The sequence below is a fragment of the Protobothrops mucrosquamatus genome, unplaced genomic scaffold (genome assembly GCF_001527695.2).
Source record: "Protobothrops mucrosquamatus isolate PMUCROS unplaced genomic scaffold, P.Mucros_1.0 scaffold4811, whole genome shotgun sequence".
Taxonomy (NCBI): domain Eukaryota; kingdom Metazoa; phylum Chordata; class Lepidosauria; order Squamata; family Viperidae; genus Protobothrops; species Protobothrops mucrosquamatus.
In genome coordinates, this window is record NW_015390701.1 from 116,407 (window position 1) to 136,798 (window position 20,392).

Here is a 20,392-nt window from a genome sequence, read left to right on the forward strand (position 1 = left end):
GATCCATCCATAAAGCACAGGATGTCCAATTGAGGGTAAACACAGAATTTAAAAAAAACTGGGCAAATAATAATAATAATAATAATAATAATAATAATAAAAGCAAGTTCCAAATAAAGACATCAAGAAAAATAAATTTAAAAGAACAGCAGAATATTGGATAGAAAATCATGATAATCTCCTTGTCTTCCAGTTCAATTGATTCTGGATTAACGTGGAATGTTTAATTTGGGCGTATAAATTCTTGAGCTTATCAGTATGGCTGAATTGCTAAACGCTGCAGTTACCAATTTATGTCATTCTAAAACTTCCCTGATCTCTCCAACGAAAGCAACCCATATTTGTGAATCTCATCTTCAGATCCTCGTCGCCTTAAGTTCGTGAAGGCAAAAATTGCTATTTGTGCGGTGCCCAAGGCGCTGATTTGGTGAGTTGTGAAATTTAAGCAATTTATACACAGCTGACAGTGACTCTGTTAAAATCGACAAAACGTTTCTTTATATAGGCGCGTATTTATTAAACCAGTTTGTATGGCCACCCAATTCACACGCCGTGATTCTAAGTGGCTTGCACAATCAGATACCACAACGGGAAAACCCCAACCCCACTCTGCAGTGATTTGTTTAATAACCGTGGCGAAAAGGTCTTGAAACCGGGCACCTCACTTAACAACCCTCTGGCTTAGCCATGAACTCAGTTGTGGTCGTTAAGTCGAGGACTAGCAAAAACAGCATTTAAAAATCGGGAGGATTTGGCTGGCTTCCGTTTAATTCACAGGCAACCCATTTTGGCCTTGGCGAAAATTAACACCCTGGAAGATGATGGATGAGTCGGAAAGAAACGCTACGAAAAAAAAAGATCCTTCTGATTTTCGGCTTCTCTCCCGACACCAAAGAAGATCAGGGGCCAGGAAAGAATATTCAGAAGTCATATGAAGACAAACATCTATTCTTCTGGGGGTGTCTTCCCTGGAGGAAGCTCTTCACGTTTTTTTCCCAAAGTAGTGAGGGTGTCGTATGGATGCATTTCCTGAACCTCCAGGTCCTGGAAGAAGGGAAAGCACAATGGGGTGACTTAAGGGGACGAGGGGTACTTACCCCCCAAAGGATAAAGGATGCTTGCTTGCAACTGGGCTTACGGGGCCAACGCCCTAATCTGGATTGTTCGCTTTTAGCTTTGCATCCGGTCCGAATCGAATCCGGATTTCAGCATCTGCGCCTCTCAGTTGCAATGATCAGAACAGCCACTAGAGGGCCGCAAGCACATACAGGCAGTCCTCTACTTACGGCTTGTCCTTTAGGGACCATTCCAAGTTACAACGGCACTGGAAAACGATTTAACGACTGCTTCTCACACGACCGTCGTAGCGTCCCCCACGGTCACCTGATCAAAATTCAGACGCTCGGCAAGCGACGCATATTTTATGACGGTCACAGCGTCCCCAGGGTCACGCGATTTCCCTCTTTTGCGACCAGCAGACTCAACGGAGAACCGGATTCACGTAACAACCCGTGTTGCTAACTTGCTAACTTGCTTGCTTCACTTCATCAGTGCGGCAAGCAAGGTCGTAAAATGGGGCAAGACTCACTTAAAAAATGTCTCGCTTAGGCACAGAGATCTCAGGTCGTAAGTTGAGGACCACCTGCAAAATAATTTAGGGACGTACCTCGTAGATGGCAGAGGAGGCTTGGTTTGGCTTCCTTGGCTTGTCGGTTTGTTTGGTGTTCTTCCCATACTGGAACTGAAGAAAAAGGGGGCATAAAAGAGATAAATGATCAATCCTTACAAAATTCCACGGTAATGTCAGGACTCCAGGACTGAGGCATCTAATTCTGGGGTTCCCCAGACGCTCACCTTAAGACGGCAGTAGAGAAAAGTCAGGAGAATCCCGTAGAGGAACAGAATTCCATCCAAAATGTAGCACAACTGCGATTCTTGTAGAGCTTCTGCGGACACAAGAGGCCAAGGAAGAATTGCAATTTAAAAAATAATAATAATATACGTACTCCTCCATTTACCCCTGTTCGTTTAGTTCCCATTCTGGGAGATAAACATCCGTAAACCAGGAAAAGGGTCAGCGTCTGTAAAAACGTGGTTCTCTTTTCTTGTCAAGGGCTGATTTGGGGAACCCAGTAATGGCGCAATTTTTGAGGAAAACATTTGCTGGCGGCTTCAAAAAATGAGACGACAACCCAGTTGCTATGTGTTTGACCTCTGTCCGCGATCAAAAAAAACACTCTACAAAACCACGAGCCTTCGGTTGATTTCTGATGTTGCAAAGTGTAAAAATAGATTTATTTTGAGCCAAGAAAACCAGACCAATCCGTGAAAATAACAATCTTGCAGCATTTCTCCGTTGCAGAAGCCTGGGAGAATCCGTAAAAATCAAGATTCAATCTGTGTTCTGTCCACACGGGGCTGCGTGACTTTGTAATTTTGGGGTTCACACACACACACAAAGTTTGGCAAAGCCCAGAGCTATGACTTTAGGATATATAACAAATTTGGTTTGTTTTTTCCCCTGAGGTTCCCCAGGAGAACCAACACACCCAAGTTTGAAGCTTTTCATTGAAAATTAAATTAGTAATTGATCATATCCAACTAAAGTGTTAATTAATATTCAGTTAAATTATTAATCATCCGTCAATGAAATGATCACCCAATAACCAAATTATCAATTTACAACCCCTTAACATGTCAATTAATAAAAATCAGATAAATTATTAATCATTAAGCTGTTAACAACGGGCAAGCTGTTACTTCATGATGAACTAAACTGCTCTTTAATTATTAAGCGAACTATTGATAATTAATGGCTTAATAAGAATTAGCTGAATTACTGATCGTTACTGATTTTGAATGAATTGAACTGTCTTGTAATTTTATCCAAATGTGTTTCTTTAATTTATACCCCCCCCCAAAAAAAAATAATTCTTTTTTTCTTTCCTGCTGCCCCATCTTTGTGCAAGATTTTTTTGGGGGGGAGGTTCTTTTTGGGAAATTGCTGCCCTTGTATTTTTGATTAATTATGATTTGGGAGGGTCAGCCTTTCGAATTAATTACAGGATACATTTCTGTTTCGTTTTTCAGCAACCGGGAGTAACCCCCAAACACTGAAAGACTTTTCCTTTCAACTTCCTTTTTAAAAAGTCCCCTTCTTTTTCCTTTTTAATCCGTTTCCCCTTTAAAAAATGATGAGGGTAGCTGTTTCCCCCCCAGAATTTTCAATCTGCTGCATGAGTGAAGCCCAGTTTAATTTTGTTTCATTTAACCCAGGGGTTGCAGAAACTCTAGTTTTCCAGTTTTCAGTTTTTTTCAATTTTTATTTATTGATATCCTGCCTTTCATAATTTTGCAAATAACTCAAGGCAGGAAACACATCCAACTTGTCAACCAGAATTCACTCTGTCCTGGTTTCCAGGCTAGCACCCAGTCAAACTGGCCCTGTATGTAATTCAGATGTCACTCTGGGCCATCATTTTGAGAATCCAAGGGCAGCTTCTGGTCTTGAGAAAAAAAACCAACAGCTTTTCTTCTTTTCTATCCTAAATCAACGGCTCCGTTGGCGCAAGAATCACTCCCCGATGAATCACGATTTAAAAAGGATTTGCCTTCCCCTCCGAGCGTCCGTCCCTGATTAACCAAATCGCAGCTGTTTGGATAAATCCAATTTTTTTTTCACACTTTCTGCGCTGCCTCCAAACTTCATTAAAAGCACAGATGAGAGGGACGCCCTAAGTTAACACAACACTCTCTGGGCTCAAGCAGAGAGGAATAAAGAGGCAAAAAAAGATTGGGGAGGGTCTCTGGAAAGCTCCCTCGCAGGGTTGTTGAGAAGAAGGGCCTCTTCCAAGACCAAGAAGCGAGAAAGAATATTTATTTATTGAAGGCAAGACTCCCACCTCCCTCCGTGCGCTCCCTGCTCCCTTTCTCTCCATCTTTTAGAAAAAGAATTAGAACAGAATAGAATAGAATAATATATAGAGAGCAGAGTAGACTAAAATTAATTAGAATAGAATAGAACAGAATAGAATAATATATAGAGAGCAGAGTAAAATTAATTAGAATAGAACAGAATAGAATAATATATAGAGAGCAGAGTAAAATTAATTAGAATAGAACAGAATAGAATAATATAGAGAGCAGAGTAAAATTAATTAGAATAGAATAGAACAGAATAGAATAATATAGAGAGCAGAGTAAAATTAATTAGAATAGAATAGAACAGAATAGAATAATATAGAGAGAGCAGAGTAAAATTAATTAGAATAGAACAGAATAGAATAATATAGAGAGCAGAGTAAAATTAATTAGAATAGAATAGAACACAATAGAATAATAGAGAGCAGAGTAAAATTAATTAGAATAGAATAATATATAGAGAGCAGAGTAAAATTAATTAGAATAGAATAGAACAGAATAGAATAGAATAACAGAATAGAACAGAATAGCAGAGTTGGAAGGGATCTTGGAGGTCTTCTAGTCCAACCCCCTGCTCAGGTAGGATACCTATACCATTTCAGACAAATACTTGTCCAATCTGAACGGTAAATTATTACTGTTATTCTGAGTATTGGTGGTTCCAGTGTTTTAATTGGCCTTTCACGTTTGTAAACCGGCCATCGTTGCCTCTGAACAAACGAACAAAAATTGGGTCTAAATCTCCCAACTTTTAGCGGGACCAGTTTGGCACTGGGGTTAAGGCGCCAGCCTAGAAAACCAGGAGACGGTGAGTTCTAGTTGACCGGTTGAACTTCAATTTTTTTTTCATGCCTTTTTTTGGGGGGGGGAAAGCTGGTTAGCATGCCTAAGTTTCCAACGTAATCTCATTTCAGCTCTAGTTTACTGCTTTTGAGGTGGATGAAGGGGCTGTGATGCCCTCCCCAAAAACCCACCCCTTCCTTCAATTCCTTTTTCTCCCCGACCCCCAAATAGAAGAGATGGAGGTGGACTTTACCTGCTCCTTTGACCACCTGAAGAACCAGGACAGCCACCCCGAAAAAGTTCATTTTGGAGACGGGGATCCCCAAAAGGCAAAGAGCACGACGAGCGTCGGCAAAATCCGGTTGGGTCCCCAATGGTTTCGCCCCTCAATCAGGGGCCTTCAGCTCCACCACTCTGAGCTCAGCACGACGGGCGCAGCCACAAGACCACAAGTCTTCCTGCCGTGGGTGCGCTCTCCGGTTCTTCAGCTGACGGACAGCCCATCAGCGGAAATAATTGAGCTTCCCTTTTTCCAGCCGGGCTGGAGACACCAGCTTTTTTTTGCGGAGGAAGGGAGGACGAAGGAAGTGGGAATAGCTGGAAACATAATCTGGGAATCTGACTGATCAGATAGATCCCAGAGGGTTAGGGAGAGGATCGTTCCTGCCTGGGAATCGGATCCCCGGATGCTGCAGATCCGTCTGACCTTGAGTGACCTTAACGGCATTAACAAGAGTTGGAAGGGACCTTGGAGGTCTTCTAGTCTAACCTGCTGCTCAAGCAGGAGACCCTGTGCCCATTTCAGGCAAATGGCTGCCCAATCTCTTCTTAAAAACCTCCAGTGACGAAGGAAGGAAGGAAGGAAGGAAGGAAGGAAGGAAGGAAGGAAGGAAGGAAGGAAGGAAGGAAGGAAGGGATTACAGAATAACCAGCTTGGAAGGGACCTTAGAGGTCCTCTAGTCCAACCCACTGCTTGAGCAGGAGACCCATTTCAGACAAATGGCTGTCCAGTCTCTTCTTAAAAACCTCCAATGACAAGGAAGGAAGGAAGGAAGGAAGGAAGGGATTACAGAATAACAGAGTTGGAAGGGACCTTGGAGGTGCTCTAGACCAACCCCCTGCTCGAGCAGGAGACCCGTGATGGAGCCTAGCACGAATCCACATTCCCTTCTGCAGAAAATTAGGGGAAATCTGAAGACTTGAGAGGCTGAAAATAGGCAGGATTTAAGGCAGGGGTGTCCAACTTCAGCCACTTTTAAGACTTGTGGACTTCAACTCCCAGAATTCCCCAGCCAGCCCTGCTGGCTGGGAAATTCTGGGAGTTGAAGTCCACAAGCCTTAAAATTGGACACCCCTGATCTAAGGGGGGAAAATTCAGCTGCACCCGAGACTGAAAAATCACAAACTAGGTTTCTTGGGGAAAATTCAGAAACATACCCGTGGGGATGGAGACGAGGGGACTCTGGATGAGTCCAGGATGAAAATATAGGGAGGAAAAAAGCAGAAATTGGACAATGAATGTGTGTGAACCGGCTCTCCAGAGGCCATTTATTATTTGTGAGGTCGTTTTATTCTTCTGTTTGTTCACCTTGGCCTCCTGTCCCAAAGCCAGATTACAGCAAAAACAAGCACACAATAAACAGTAGTAGGATGCTGAGTGAAGATTCCTGATGGTGGGGGGGGAGAGATGGCGTCCGCAGCGAGGGGTGGGTTCCTATCCCGTCTCCCCCCGGGCTGGACACTGATTTATCTGTCCACTTCGCCAAAGACGATATCCTGGGTGCCTGAAGGAGGAAAGACAAGGAATAAATTACGTTTCACAACGTCTCCGATGTTGGGAGGTGGCTAAGGGTTTGGAGTTCCGATCCCCATCATCCCTGGCTGGCACGGCAGATGGACAGGGAGAACAGGAATTAAGAGGGTCAACCGTGTGACTTTCTTTGCCTCCTGTGGCTTATTTTGCAGTGTGGATTAATGACTCCATGCTGGCTGGGGGATTCTGGGAGTTGAAGCCCACCCCTCTTAAAGGATGCTGACTGGGGAATTCTAGGAGTTGAAGCCCACCCCTCTTAAATCATGCTGATTGGGGAATTCTGCGAGTGGAAGTCCACCCCTCTTAAAACCTGCTGGCTGGGGGATTCTGCAAGTGGAAGCCCCACCCCTCTTAAAGTGCCCAAGAAACACTCCACTAGGGTTTTGTAACCCTGGTTTAAGAAAGCCGCCCACCGCAGCTCACTCCGCCTTGGCGAAGCAAATTATGGTTAGCGCCAGGCTGGTTTGGGGGCTGCTCGCTCTGAAACTGGACTGTATTTTATTCCTTTTTCATCTATTGTGAGCTGCCCGGCCCTATCTGAAGTTGGCCAGCACCAAATCAAATCAACTGAATTAAATTGCTTTTCCCCAAGAAACAGGAGGAGAAACGCCGAGACTTACCGATGATGGCCACCACATCAGCAAGCATGTGACCCCTGGACATTTTATCCAAAGCGGCCTGGAAGAAGATTTTAGAGGAATGAATGCTGGTTAAAAAAAACAACAAAAACCCTTGGGGTTAGGGGGATGGCTACTCCGAGGCCAGACACTCTCCCTTGACCTCATGGAGGCGTAGACTATCAATCAATCAATCAATCAATCAATCAATCAGAATAGAGCTGGAAGGGACCTTGGAGGTCTTCTAGTCCAGCCCCCTGCTCAAGCAGGAGAACCTATCCCATCTCAGACAAGTGACTGTCCAGTCTCTTCTTAAAAACCTCCAGTGATGGAGCGTCCACAAACTTCTGGTGGCAAGCTGTTCCACTGGCTAATTGTCCTCACTGTTAGGAAGCTTCTCCTTAATTCCAGGTTGCTTTTCTCCTTGATTAGTTTCCATCCATTGTTTCTTCTTCTGGTGATTTGCAGAATAGGTTGACACCCCCCTACACCTTCTTTGTGGCAGCCCCTCAAATACTGGAATATTTCCACATTTCTCTCTTACCAAGTGTGCAAAGCCGGGCGCTTTGATCTTGCAGCGATAGGGACGGCTGCTCCCGTCAGAGACCAGGTAGACCCCAAATTCACCCTGCAGCAGAAGGAAATAAAGCCGAGGGACGAAGGATGTTAACTTCACTGAAATCCTCCAACAAGGAAAGAAAGCTGGAATCCAACTGAAAATGTTACCAGAAGCTAAGTAAAATGGGGGTTTTTTTGGCTTGCCAGAGGGGTTTTTATATTATCAAACATCTGTACATGGTTAAAAGGATGGATAACTCTTAGAAATAAAAGCTTGTTCTATTTGAAATCCTCAAACGGGGCTGGATCTTCGCTTGAAATCCTCAAACGGGGCTGGATCTTCGCTTGAAATCCTCAAACGGGGCTGGATCTTCGCTTGGAGGGCGTCCCCCTTATTGGGGAGACTTTTTTGGGGGGGGTCTGTGCCTAGGATTCACGCCGCTTTTACCAAAAGTGTTGTAAATAAATTCAGTATTTACCTTTGGAGCCTCAATGGCGGTGTAAGTGGCCCCGGGGGGCACTTGATAGCCCTCGGTGTAAAGTTTGAAGTGATGGATGAGCGCCTCCATGGAGGTCTAACGACGGAAAAGAAAGGTTTAAGGTAACCTCCGGATGCCCTGCTCCTTCGTGGTTGAATGATGGTTAAGCCCAACAAGGGAGTGTCTTAAAAAAGGTCACACATCATGGCAAGCGGGCCGTGACGTTTATTAAAACGGAGACGTTTCGTTCCTCATGCAAGCAACATCTTTGGTCAAAATGAAAATTTTCGGTAGGCAAAGAGCCAACTCTTGCCATACAGACAGCAGGGTGATTTCTCCCCAAAGTGAAAAGCAAGGTGTACGTGAAGATTCAATCATCCAGGCTAAAAGTATCTAAAAAGATTAAACCCTGGCAACTGGACCAAAGTTTATTAAACCTGAGAGGGGCCTAACAAGAGAAGGATTTTAATGGGGTGCGGAAAAGACCTTGGGGCAAGGAGATGGGTAGAATAGAATAGAATAGAATAGAATAGAATAGAAAATAGGAAATAGAAGAATGGAATGGAATGGAATAGAATAGAATAGAGAAGAGAAAATAGAATAGAGAATAGAATAGAATGTAAAATAGAACAATAGAATAGAATAGAATAGAATAGAATAGAATAGAATAGAATAGAATAGAATAGAATAGAATAGAATATGCAGAATGGAAGGGAAGGGAAGAATAGAACAGAACAAAACAGAAAATAGGGAATAGAATAGGGAATAGAATATAGAATAGAATGCAGAATAGGAGAATAGAATATAGAGAATATAGAATAGAATTAGAATACAGAGTATAGAGAATAGAATAGAATAATAGAATATAGAATATAAGAATGGAATGGAATGGAATAGAATAGAGAAGAGAAAATAGAATAGAGACTAGAATAGAATGTAAAATAGAACAATAGAATAGAATAGAATAGAATAGAATAGAATAGAATAGAATAGTTGGAAGGGACCTTGGAGGTCTTCTAGTCCAACCCCACTGCTCAGGCAGGAAACCCTATACTGTTTCAGACAAGTGGCTGTCCTGTTTCTTCTTAAAAACCTCCAGTGATAGGAAGGAAGGAAGGAAGGAAGGAAGGATGGAAGGAAGGAAGGAAGGAAAGCAGAATAACAGAACAGAGTTGGAAGGGACCTTGGAGGTCTTCTAGTCCAACCCCCTGCTCGGGCAGGAAACCCTATCCCATTTCAGAACAAACGGTTGCCCAGATAAGAGACAGCTGAGCCCGAGAGGAAGGAGGTCTTTTTTCGGGAAGAGACTCGACCCTACCTTCATCTCCGCTCTCTTTGGAGGCGAGACTTTGGCGTCGTCCACTTTGATCTCCCCTTCCGGCATCTTGTTCAAGGCCTGCAAGATGATGCGCAGCGACTGGCGCATCTCCTCTATGCGGCAAAGGTACCTGCGGGGAGGAGGGGAGACAGGGGAGGGCTTCAGAGGGGCCACCAGGGACAGGAAGAACTTCGGGAAAGTCTACGGAGATTCCCCGCCCTCCAGGTCCCGGTTGTCCCAAAGGTGCTTTTTTTTCAGGAGGCCACTGGACTTGTTTTTTTTTTCTTTGAAGACGTTTCGCTCCCCATCCAAGAAGCTTCTTCAGGTTCTGACCAAATGGTGGGGAAGGGAAGGATTTATACTCCTTGCAGACTGCTGGTCATTTGCCTTCTTTTGGAGGGTCGTTGAGGCCACTTGGAGGTTTATCTTTGTCCTCGGAGTCAGTTGAGCAGTGCAAATGGGTGTGGAACACAATCCTTTCAGCCGTTCCAAGAAGGATCCACACCCATTTGCACCCCTCAGGACACAGACAAACCTCCAAGTGGCCTCAACGACCCTCCAAAAGAATGCAAATGACCAGCGGTCTGCAAGGAGTATAAATCCTTCTCATCCAGGAAGCTTCTCCAGCTCTGACTGGGATGGTGAGGAATGGAAGGATTTATACTCCTTGCAGACCGCTGGTCGTTTGCATCCTTTCAGAGGGTCGTTGAGGCCACTTGGAGGTTTAGCTGTGTCCTCAGGGTCACCTGACTGGTGCAAATGGGTGTGGAACCCAATCCTTTCAGCAGTTCCAAGAAGGCTCCACACCCATTTGCACCACTCAGGTGACTCTGAGGACACAGACATACCTCCAAGTGGCCTCAACGCCTCTCTAAAAGAAGACAACGGACTGTTGAGGATTAGCCGTATGTGGTGGAAGACTCTGGGATAAGAGGGAGGGGCTGTGTCTCCCCAAACCGGAAGCACATGTCACGCCCCACCGGGCTTGCCATCCGCTGGCGGGGGTTGGGAACCCGCCCGGGGAAGCCAGCCGCCGCCGCCAAACGCCCCGCCGAAACGCCGCCACCGCCCGACGCTGCCCAGCACGTTCCCGGAAGCCCCTCGGCCAACGCACCTCACCGACAGGGCTCCAGCGACGACCCTCCCCCCCTCCTGTCTGCTCTCCGCGGCGTTGCCCGACGAGCCAGGGACGAAACAACCCAGGCCGCCGCAGACGGACGCAGGGGGAGCGCCAGAGGCCCCGTGTGACGGGGCGGAGCCGGGCGACGCTGCGCAAGGCCGAGCGTCCACCGAAAGCGCCGGAGAGGCCGAGGACGCTGAAACTGAGCTGGGCCAGGCCCTGAAAGGCTGCGGTGGGGTAGAAACCGCTGCGGACACCAGGGGGACGGCCAAACGGGCCGCCCCGCACCAGCAGGCCAACACACACCGCGGTGGAGCTCTGAGGCCCGAGCAGCAGTTGAAACCGGCCTGGGACTTTGGCGGCCAGGGAGCTGCCGGAAAGGAAGGCCGGGTGAGGCAGCGAAGCTTGACTGACTCCGGGCTCCCCGCCCCGACCTGATTACCCTGTAAATATTCGCGTCCCGCCTACGACCGAACACCAACCCCCGCCCCACTACCCCGCACCGTGGAGATAAATGTCGTGACCCTCGTTAGGTGAGGGTCACGACTGAAAAAAAGGTCCAACTTTATTTGAAGGCGACTTACGTGTAGCAAGGACGCAGGACCCAAATTTCTCGGACTCCATCGGATGGTGTGACACCATACCTGTCGTAACAGTCTCCGTTTGATCCGATGGGCACGTCGAACTCCACCTGGTCGTAGACGTCGTAAGGCTGGGTTTTGCGAAGATCCCACTGGATCCCTGACCCACGAAGCATCACACCGCTGGTGGGGGGAAAACAAGAAGCCAATCAACAGCCTTTCGCCCCCCGGGGAGGAGATCCCGGGATGAGGGGACACTTGGCAATGGAATGTGTCGGACGAGGGGAAGAGAGACGGCATAAGAGGCGGCCGAGCCCTCAGCTGTAGAACGGTTGGAGAAAGAGGACCAGAAGAAAAGTGACAGCGGGAGGTTTAGACTGGCAGGATTCAGTTAAGGAAGCCTTACGATACAGGCAGTCCCCGGCTTATGACTAGAGATGGACTTGGCTTGTTGGAAGGTCACTAAAGGGGACCACGTGACTCCCCCCCCGCTGGGGAAGCTGCGACGGTCCGAGTCAGTTGCCAAGCGTCCCAATTTTGATCACACAACCATGTTTCCTAAACGTGAAAACCGGTCGTACGTCCCTTCCTTCGGCACTGTCGTAGATTCGAATCGTCACTAAACGAAGCGTGGTAAGTCAAGGGATGCCTGTATCTAAAGAATCTGTGCCTGTCTGCTTTTGAAGATGGAACTTCAGAAATGTTCTTTGCCGCAGTGAACAGGCCATCCCGGAGAATCTGAGGCTACTCACCAGGAGGAAGGAAGGAAGGAAGGCAAAAACTTACCTGAAGCCACAATTGTGGGCATCTTCGGCCGAGATCACCCCAATATCGATGGTGCGGTTCCTCCAGATCCGGTTGTTGGTCAGCATCTGCACGGACAATCCTGGTTAGAGGATTCTTAACTTGGCCAGAAAAGGGAGAAAAAGGGAGCCAGCTTTTCGTCTTCAAAGGGCACAGTGCCCCACGACATCCTGGGCTGGGTCCCCTAAAATCAAATGGGTCTTCTCGCCCCCCTTCCCCCTCCATCACCACCAAAATGGAAGTTTTTAAGAAGAGACTGGACAGCCGTTTGTCTGAAATGGTACAGGGTTTCCTGCCTGAGCAGGGGGTTGGACTAGATGACCTCCAAGGTCCCTTCCAACTTTTTTTTTTATGATTATGATTATTATTATCTTTTACTCATTAAACATGAACCTCAGTCAACTGAACATTCAAATTGGCTGGCGCTGATGGTTGACACGGGTTGTTGTTGTTGTTGTTATATTATTATTATTATTATTATTATTATTATTATTATTATTATTATTATTATTATTATTATCAGTATAAAATCTCCCCCCCCCCAAGGTCAGCCGAAGCAGCCTCACCTCCTCCACCTCGTCGACCCGGACGGAGAAATTCTTCACAAATTCGTAAATGTCGTCCATCAATCCCAGCGGCATATCCTGAAGGGTCAGAGAAAGCAACCCAGGTGGTCCTTAATGGACAGCCACGAATGAACCCCAAATGTCTCTTGCTTAGCCAGGCCTTTGTTGGCCATTTTAAGAGGGGTGGGCTTCAACTCCCAGCCCGTTGTAAAGCTGCCAAGTTGGGAAAACCCCTGATCACCACCACCCTCGTCGTCGTCATCATCAAAGTTACACTTCGAAGGCAGCAAGCCGTGGTTTGCAAACTCAGCCCTGCGTTCTTCACCTCCCCGGTTCCTTCCTTACCTGATGGACGCCTCCAGGCCGGACGTAAGCAGCGTGCATCCGCGCTCCGGACACCCGCTCGTAGAATTCAAACATCTGCCGAGAGATGTAGGGTTAGCGGGCTGGCGGACAGCCCGTTAACGTTGCTTCTCCCTTGCTGGGCGCTTCCTGGCTTCTACTTAACGGAGGCCGGATCCAGCCGTCCAGCCTATTGGATCTCACAGGGGCCCGTAAAGTAGATTCAGGAACTGCTCCCAGCAGATTTGAGGGGGGGGGTGTCTCTTGGGTGGATTTACCTTTTCTCTCTCTTCAAACATCCAGAAGAAGGGGGTCATGGCCCCAACGTCCAGCGCGTGGGTGGTGATGGCCATGATGTGGTTCAGCAGCCGTGTGATTTCCCCAAAGAGAACTAGGATGCAAAAACCAGGGTTAGGCTCTTTAAAAAAAAAAAAAAACCTCTTAGCATTATCCCCTGGTTATGCTTTAATCAATTTAGTTGGGTTTCCTTTTCAAAAATTACTAGTTACTGTGCTATGCCATGCCTAAGGATTTGGCTGCTGCTATTTATTTCCTACCAATTCTTCCTCCGAATAAGCCAGGATCAGAACCCAAGAAAGGGACTCTTAAGAAGCTACCTTTAAACTAGGTTTCGCTGCTAATAGGCACCACCCTTGCAAGCTTGGAATAATAAATATAGGTAGAAAACTTCCTGACAGTTAGAACAATTAACCAGTGGAACAACCTGCCTCCAGAAGCGGTGAATGCTCCAACACTGGAAGTTCTTAAAGAGGAGACGGGACAGCCATTTGTCTGAAATGGTATAGGGTTTCCTGCCTGAGCAGGGGGTTGGACTAGATGACCTCCAAGGTCCCTTCCAACTTTATAATTATTATTATTACTATTATTACTATTATTACTATTATTACTATTATTACTATTATTATTATTTTATTGTTATTGTTACTGTTATTATTATTGTTGTTATTAATCCTCAACTTATGACCATCCATTCAAACTGACAAAAATGGTCCTCTGGCTTACGACCATTCATAGCATCCTCTCAGTTGCAGGATTAAAATTTGGGTTTTTGGCAATCGGCTGTGCCTTGATGGCAACTGCAGGCTTGCAGGGTCTTCTGATCTCCACTTAGGATCCCTCCCCCTGGGACTATTAAATGGAATAAATGTCAAATATTTAAATCACCTCGTATCCACTGAGCTCTTACGGGCGGTTGGATATTCAGGAGTTTCTCCACAGCCAGCGAGTACGCCTGCTCGTTGCACATCATGGAGACGTAATCCAGCCGGTCAAAATAGGGCAAGGCCTGAGACAGAAAAATAATGTGTTTAAAAAAAAAGTAACGGGACTTCATCAAGCTTTCAGGACTGCGACGGAAGCTCTAATCCATAAAACCGAGTTCCAGTGCATAAACTCGCCTGTATTTTTTTTGTTTTTTATGCACCCCCCTCCCCGTAGTCTTATCCAGCTTTGTTTTGTATTTGTATTTTTCTCCCTTTTGTGTGTGTGGGGGGAATTCGTATTGTAACATTTTGAATAAAATAAAAACTTATTTTCTTTAAAAAAAAAAAAGTAGTAAAATTGAGTTCCAGTCAAACGTGGGAGTCCGTTTGGGGTCTGGCCTCCCTCGAAGGGCTGTTGCTCAAAACCAGCCAGTTTTCTATCACTGCTTTGCCTCTTGATTAGGGATTTTGAGATTTTTTTTTTTAACTACCAGGTTTGAATCTCCCTGCTGTGTATAGTGGATCCTGCACTGAAGAGGGGGGTTGGACTAAATGATCTCAAAGGTCCCTTCTGATGCTGGGTTTTAAAATATATATCCAAAATGGAGCTGTAGCCTCTTGGGATAATTGCTCGGGCGGTTGCGAAACCACACCAGTGGCATGAATGGAAAAGATATATAGGGTGCCCCCCTTATCCACTTCTTACCTGGAGGTAGGTCTTATATTCTATGAGTTTCTCCGTCCCCCGGTGGAGCAAGCCAATGTGGGGGTCACACTTCCTCACGTTCTCCCCGTTCAGCACCATCACCAGGCGCAAGACCCCGTGAGCGGCAGGATGTTGGGGTCCAAAGTTGAGAGTAATGTTGGCCATTCTCCCTACTATAGGATCCCTGTCTGGGGGAGCAAAGAGATCACAGATTACTTGAGAGATGAGACGGTGAGTTCTAGTCCTGCCTTAGGCGTGAAAGCCAGCCGGATGACTTTGGGCCAATCACCAGGAGGTGGTGAGTTCTAGTCCTGCCTTAAGCATGAAAGCCAGCCGGATGACTTTGGGCCAATCACCAGGAGGCGGTGAGTTCTAGTCCTGCCTTAGGCGTGAAAGCCAGCCGGATGACTTTGGGCCAATCATCGGGAGACTGTGAGTTCTAGTCCTGGCTTTGTAGGTAGGAAAGCCAGCTGGATGGAATCCTGGTTTGTTGGGACGTGAATGAAGACCCACAGCCGCTAAAGAAGTGGCTGTGTGTATGGTGACACAACCGCAAATGGAGACACTCACTATTCCACGGCGGAGGGACCCATTTTTCTGTCACTTTGCTGGGGTACATGACGGCGCCTTCAAGCTCCTTCATAAACTCGATATCTGGTTGCCATTGTTTTCCTCTGAAAGAAGGGAAGAAAGGAGAATGGCTGAAACGCTTCGCCCATCTTTGTGCAGCTGTTGCCCATCCTCTTCCTCAAGGACAGCAAGAGACCCCTTTTAAGCAGGGGTGTTCAAACTTGGCAACTTTAAGACTTGCGGACTTCAACTCCCAGAATTCCTCAGGGCTGGCTGAGGAATTCTGGGAGTTGAAGTCCGCAAGTCTTAAAGTTGCCAAGTTTGAACACCCTTGCTTTTAAGCAGTGGGACCTTTTGGGTGGCAGCTCCCTCCCCTTCCCCATGCCAAAAACACCCTTTGCATCCAGCCAGGATTATGCCAAAACAGGGGAAGGGAGGCTTCACTTGCACTGAGGCCTCCCCCCAGCAACATTTCTCTAAAATCTAGCACTACTCTAACCATAAATGTGATGTCACGGGCTCCTATGCCTCTGAACACGTGCAGGGCGCCCTCCCCATCCTTTCTAACCGCCTTCCTAGCAAACCCTGGGAGAAAACCCCTCCCAGGTCCAATTGGGACCTCCATGAGGACTAGAAACCTGACGCATCTCTAGGAGGTTCAACCAGGCATCCTCTCCCGCGAAGGGAAGCCATTTCTTGCCAGATATAGGACTCCTTTCCTCCATCTCGGGTGGAAAAGGCGAGGATTACCTGCTGGGAGCGGCCCCCAGCGCCCTGCCGGGCAGCCACGGTCCTGAAGGTGCCCGCAGACGCCGCAAAGCCCTGAGCGCCGCCATCTTCCCACGCTGGACGTCAAAACACGCCAGCGCGCATGCGCCCGAGCCACACGCGACACTTCGGCGCCGCCATGATTGCTGTGGGCGCCGCGGGAAAGTGTTCGTGCCTAGAAGCGGAAGTGACGCCATCGCCCGGAAGCGGAAGAGAATCTGGCCGAGGCTGGAGGAGAAAAGGGTGACTTCTACGCAGGATTGTCGGAACGAGTTTCGCGTGTCGGCCAGGCGAGAATTTAAGGTTAATTTTAATGTTGCAATCTTGAGTAGAGTTGTCCATCTTCCTTTTGCAGGAGCCTCGTCCTTTTTTTTTTTTTTTTGGCCCGCCACAACAGCCCTGCGAGGTAGGCCGGCCTGAGCCCAACGTCTACCAGAGATAATCTTATATACTTGGACTTTATAGTGTGGCTGCAGACGCAAGGAATTTGTCTCTGGTACAGAAGCCCTCAATGCACTTGCAAAAATAAAATAATAATAATAATAATTATAAATAATACTAATACTAATGATAATAATAATAATAATAATAAAAAAAAATATTTCTCTTCAGTCTGGCTCATTGATATTTCAATACCAGGTGATGCACGATTTGAAAAGAAACAGCTAGAAAAAATAAGGAACTATCGTGACTTCCAAATTGAAATTGAGTGATTATGGAGGAAGAAATCAATGATAGGAGTCATAGGAGCCCTTGGAGCAATAGCCAAAGGGCTGCCTAGATACATGGAAATTTTGAACTTATTAGAGCTGATTATTCTGATTTTGCAAAAAAAAAACCCATCTTACTCGGGGCTGCCTATATACTCAAACAGCTCTTAGGCCCTTGGTTAGGACTTGAACTGTTACGTTTTTTCTAGTCCCAGACTGTGAATCAAAGATTAAATATAATATAATATAAATATCTGCCGATCCTATGTCCTTAGAAAGGACTTGATAGAGCATTTGGCTGACTGGGTAATGTATAATAATAATAACAATAATAATAAAGTTGGAAGGGACCCTGGAGGTCATCTAGTCCAACCCCCTGCTCAGGCAGGTATGTGTACAGCCAATATAACGGAGAAATAAACATAATAAAAGGGATAAATAAGTTGATCCCCCTCCTCTTTGTGGCAGCCCCTCAAATACTGGAAGGCTGCTCTCATGCCCCCACCCCCTGCCCCCGGTCCTTCTTTTCTCTAGACTAGAACGTGTGCGTGGTTGTGTATGAGTGCTTCCAGTCAGTCTTGATTCCTGGTGACAACTCCGTGATATTTTCTGGGCAACATTTTCAGAAGTGGTTTGCCTTTCCCTTCCCCCTTTTCCTGTAGACCGGTCCCAAGCCGGGCCAAACGAGTTTCGTTAACTAAGCCAGGATTCGAACTCACGGTCTTTCAGGGGCTCTCCTCGCAACAGTGTGCCTCTCTTTACAAACCCGTTTCGCATTTTATTTCTTAACGTTGATTGTGTCCTCTTTTTTTTTTTTTTTTTACAGAGCGATCCGCCAAGATGGGGAAAGAGTTCGGCAACCTGATGAAAACCAGGCACATCGTCACCTATTACCTGTCTCCCTTTGAACAAAAATTGTTCCCGAACATTTCCCACAGGATCTTAAACACCTGGAGGCGATTTAGCTCCTCGGTCTTCCGGGTGGTGCCTCGTAAGTGAGGAGGGCAGGGAAGATTTCTTTTTTTAACAGATTCCTCTAAAGCAGAGGTCCTCAACCTTTTGGGCACTAGGGACCGGTTCCGTGGAGAGAGGTTTTTCCACGAACCGGCAGGCGCGTGGTTTTGTCTGCTGCCTGCATCTCGCAAATGAGGCTCTTCTTGTTTGTGCGGACCGGTTGCTGGCATGCCGTGACCCCGGTACTGGCCCACAAACCGGGGTTTGGTTGGGGACCCCTGCTCCAAAGGTTTTTACTCTTGAGGACTAGCCCCTTGGATTTCTGAAATCCGTCCACTGATCAGTCGAAACAGGAAAGAGAGGTACACGACCGGGTGGAGAGAGATGCCTCTCCTGCCGTCACTTCTCAGCTGCTCTTATTGGGCCTGGTGTGCAGCAGGTCCCAGTCAGAGGAGAGATTTATTGGGCGTATGGAACTGTAACGTTGGGAAGGACGGCACGGATCCGCTAGTCCTTTCCTCTCCAAGGTGCAGGAAAGGGTGTGTACAGAGTGGGGATGTGTCAGCCCTTCGAGGTAGACCAGATGGGAACACCAGAGCCCCAAATACAGGGCCACAATTGAGCCCAAAAACATCTGTTGGTAAGCAAGACACTCGTTAAGTGAGTTTTGCTCCACTTTACGATCTTTCCACCGTTGTTAAGTGAATCTGGTTTACCCATGGACTTTGCTTGCCAGAAGGGGATGCTGCAATTGTCATAAACACGAGTCAGTTGCCAAGCCTCCGAATTTTGATCCTGTAGCCGTAGAGAGGGTGCGACGGTCGTAAGTGTGAAAAACCGTCCCTAAGTCCCTTTTTTCAGTGCGGTCGTAACTTGGAACGGTCGCTAAACGAAGGGTTGTAAATGTGAGGAAGCCAGATTCATTTAACAACTGTGTGACTAAAACACCTGGAATGCTTTACTTAACAACTGTGCAAGAAAGGTCATACCATGGCGCAAAACTCACGTCTCGGTTAGCAACGTCAATTTTGGGCTCCATTGTGGTTGTAAGTTGAGGACCACCTGTATTTATTTCAGGAAAGCGCTAGGTGGCGCGCGAGAGCAACAGAATTTGCAGCCGTCCTTCTCCCCGGCGACTTGATAAGAACAAAGAGCAAGGAGATAAGTGCTGAGGCCATTAAATTAATAAACACGTGATTAAAATATTAATTAACCTGAGCTAGGCAAGCATGCAAAAACAACGGCTGGGATGCTTTTTAAGAAGAGACTGGACAGCCGTTTGTCTGAAATGGGATAGGGTTTCCTGCCTGAGCAGGGGGCTGGGCTAGATGACCTCCAAGGTCCCTTCCAACTGTAAGGCAATTACTGTAATCCAGGCATTATAATGTGCGTTAAAAGCTTCAGGTTTGGTATCGTTTTGATTAGCGTAATCTATGCCTAAGTAAGGGTGAAAAACTGTGTTTGGTCCTTTCTCACCTTGTACGTGCAAGCCTAAATTTCCCTTCTCTTTTGTGTTTTTAAGAGTTTGTCATTGGGTACATGATTTACTCCTGGGCAAACGACTACAATGCAAAGTTGAAGAGGAAAAACCCAGCTGACTACGAAAACGATGTGTAAGGAGAGTCGTTGGAAAAGAAAATGTCTTTCAGCTTTTTTCCGGTTCTGAAGCTCTGACACATAGTTGTAAGAACCCTCGGATCCAATAAACCTCTTTTGTGTTCCACCCTCGGGTGTCATTCTTTAAGCTTTTTTCAGGGATGCGTAACTTCTCTGCTTCAGAAAGAATATTAAAATATCATTGTGGGCTGAACCAAACCTGGGAGGGGGAAACTTTCCTCGCAGCACCAAAATTTAAATTATTCCACCAATAAAGAATATTTGTAGCTCGGTTGAAACATTAGCACTGATGAGGTTACCTAATTGGGTAAATGAAATGTCTGCAAGAAAACCACCAAGCTCAGAGAGCACCAAGGACCCCAATCTTTTTCTTCCTCCTCCTCCTCTTCGCAAACCCCTCTCCCTTCTAGCACTGATGATGTTACCTAGTTGGGTCATGAAATGTCTGCAAGAAAACCACCCAGCTCAGAGAGCACCAAGGACCCCACAGTCCTCCTCCTCCCTTCTAGCACTGATGATGTTACCTAGTTGGGTCATGAAATGTCTGCAGGACGTTTATCTGTCCTCTATTATCTACCTAATTTCTATCTATCCATCTATCATCTATTTTTTACCCATCTATTTATCTACTATCTAAATTCTGTCTTCTATTTTCTATTTATCATCCACTGTTTTCTATCTACATATTTTTTTATCTATCTGTGTCTACTATTTTCTATTTTCTGTCTAGCTTCCTTTTTCTATTTCTCTTTTATTATCTACTATTTTCTACTATTTTCTATTCTATTACCTACCTATTTTCTATCTATCGATCCATCTATTTATCTACCTATCTATCTTCTATTTTCTATCTATCCATTCTCTTTCCATCCATTTATGAAATTTATATTAAATCGCCTCTCCCGCGGCGGCGACCGAGAAATCGTAACTTTATTTTATTTG

The 20,392-nt window shown here is 46.3% G+C and overlaps 3 protein-coding genes across 4 annotated transcripts; 1 reads left to right on the forward strand and 2 right to left on the reverse strand.

Moving 5' to 3' along the window:
* Nucleotides 1–492: 492 nt before the first annotated feature.
* On the reverse strand, nt 493–5,159 carry FCER1G (Fc fragment of IgE receptor Ig). Its single transcript, XM_015828716.1, has 4 exons — nt 4,958–5,159; nt 1,855–1,946; nt 1,667–1,741; nt 493–1,044 (listed from the first exon to the last, which is right to left on the reverse strand). The coding sequence occupies exons 1-4, from the start codon at nt 5,007–5,009 to the stop codon at nt 946–948; spliced, it is 318 nt and encodes a 105-aa protein (XP_015684202.1). The 5' UTR covers nt 5,010–5,159; the 3' UTR covers nt 493–945.
* A 1,221-nt stretch (nt 5,160–6,380) lies between these two features.
* Nucleotides 6,381–16,249, reverse strand: NDUFS2 (NADH:ubiquinone oxidoreductase core subunit S2). Its single transcript, XM_015828711.1, has 14 exons — nt 16,152–16,249; nt 15,402–15,505; nt 14,832–15,019; nt 14,088–14,208; nt 13,181–13,293; nt 12,906–12,980; nt 12,561–12,638; nt 11,977–12,062; nt 11,254–11,373; nt 9,490–9,619; nt 8,172–8,267; nt 7,679–7,762; nt 7,138–7,195; nt 6,381–6,488 (listed from the first exon to the last, which is right to left on the reverse strand). The coding sequence occupies exons 1-14, from the start codon at nt 16,235–16,237 to the stop codon at nt 6,451–6,453; spliced, it is 1,377 nt and encodes a 458-aa protein (XP_015684197.1). The 5' UTR covers nt 16,238–16,249; the 3' UTR covers nt 6,381–6,450.
* A 119-nt stretch (nt 16,250–16,368) lies between these two features.
* On the forward strand, nt 16,369–19,556 carry LOC107299348 (cytochrome b-c1 complex subunit 8). 2 transcript variants are annotated; one of them, XM_015828714.1, is made up of 3 exons: nt 16,369–16,472; nt 17,706–17,870; nt 19,356–19,556. In XM_015828714.1, the coding sequence occupies exons 2-3, from the start codon at nt 17,720–17,722 to the stop codon at nt 19,448–19,450; spliced, it is 246 nt and encodes an 81-aa protein (XP_015684200.1). In that variant the 5' UTR covers nt 16,369–16,472; nt 17,706–17,719; the 3' UTR covers nt 19,451–19,556. The 2 variants fall into 2 exon arrangements, with proteins under 2 accessions (XP_015684200.1, XP_015684201.1); XM_015828715.1 differs by lacking the exon at nt 16,369–16,472 and adding an exon at nt 16,565–16,575.
* Nucleotides 19,557–20,392: the final 836 nt, after the last annotated feature.

Excerpts from the sequence above, each read along its gene's own strand:
- NDUFS2 (XM_015828711.1), bottom strand. The coding sequence starts at position 16,237 with ATGGCGGCGCTCAGGGCTTTGCGGCGTCTGCGGGCACCTTCAGGACCG. Across the intron at positions 14,209-14,831 it reads AATATAAGACCTACCTCCAG|GCCTTGCCCTATTTTGACCG; the intron begins GTAAGAAGTGGA and ends TTTCTGTCTCAG. Across the intron at positions 11,374-11,976 it reads GCCCACAATTGTGGCTTCAG|CGGTGTGATGCTTCGTGGGT; the intron begins GTAAGTTTTTGC and ends TCCCCCCACCAG.
- FCER1G (XM_015828716.1), bottom strand. The coding sequence starts at position 5,009 with ATGAACTTTTTCGGGGTGGCTGTCCTGGTTCTTCAGGTGGTCAAAGGA. Across the intron at positions 1,947-4,957 it reads TCAGGTGGTCAAAGGAGCAG|AAGCTCTACAAGAATCGCAG; the intron begins GTAAAGTCCACC and ends TTGTGTCCGCAG. Across the intron at positions 1,045-1,666 it reads CCTCCTCTGCCATCTACGAG|GACCTGGAGGTTCAGGAAAT; the intron begins GTACGTCCCTAA and ends CCCTTCTTCCAG.
- LOC107299348 (XM_015828714.1), top strand. The coding sequence starts at position 17,720 with ATGGGGAAAGAGTTCGGCAACCTGATGAAAACCAGGCACATCGTCACC. Across the intron at positions 17,871-19,355 it reads GGTCTTCCGGGTGGTGCCTC|AGTTTGTCATTGGGTACATG; the intron begins GTAAGTGAGGAG and ends TGTGTTTTTAAG.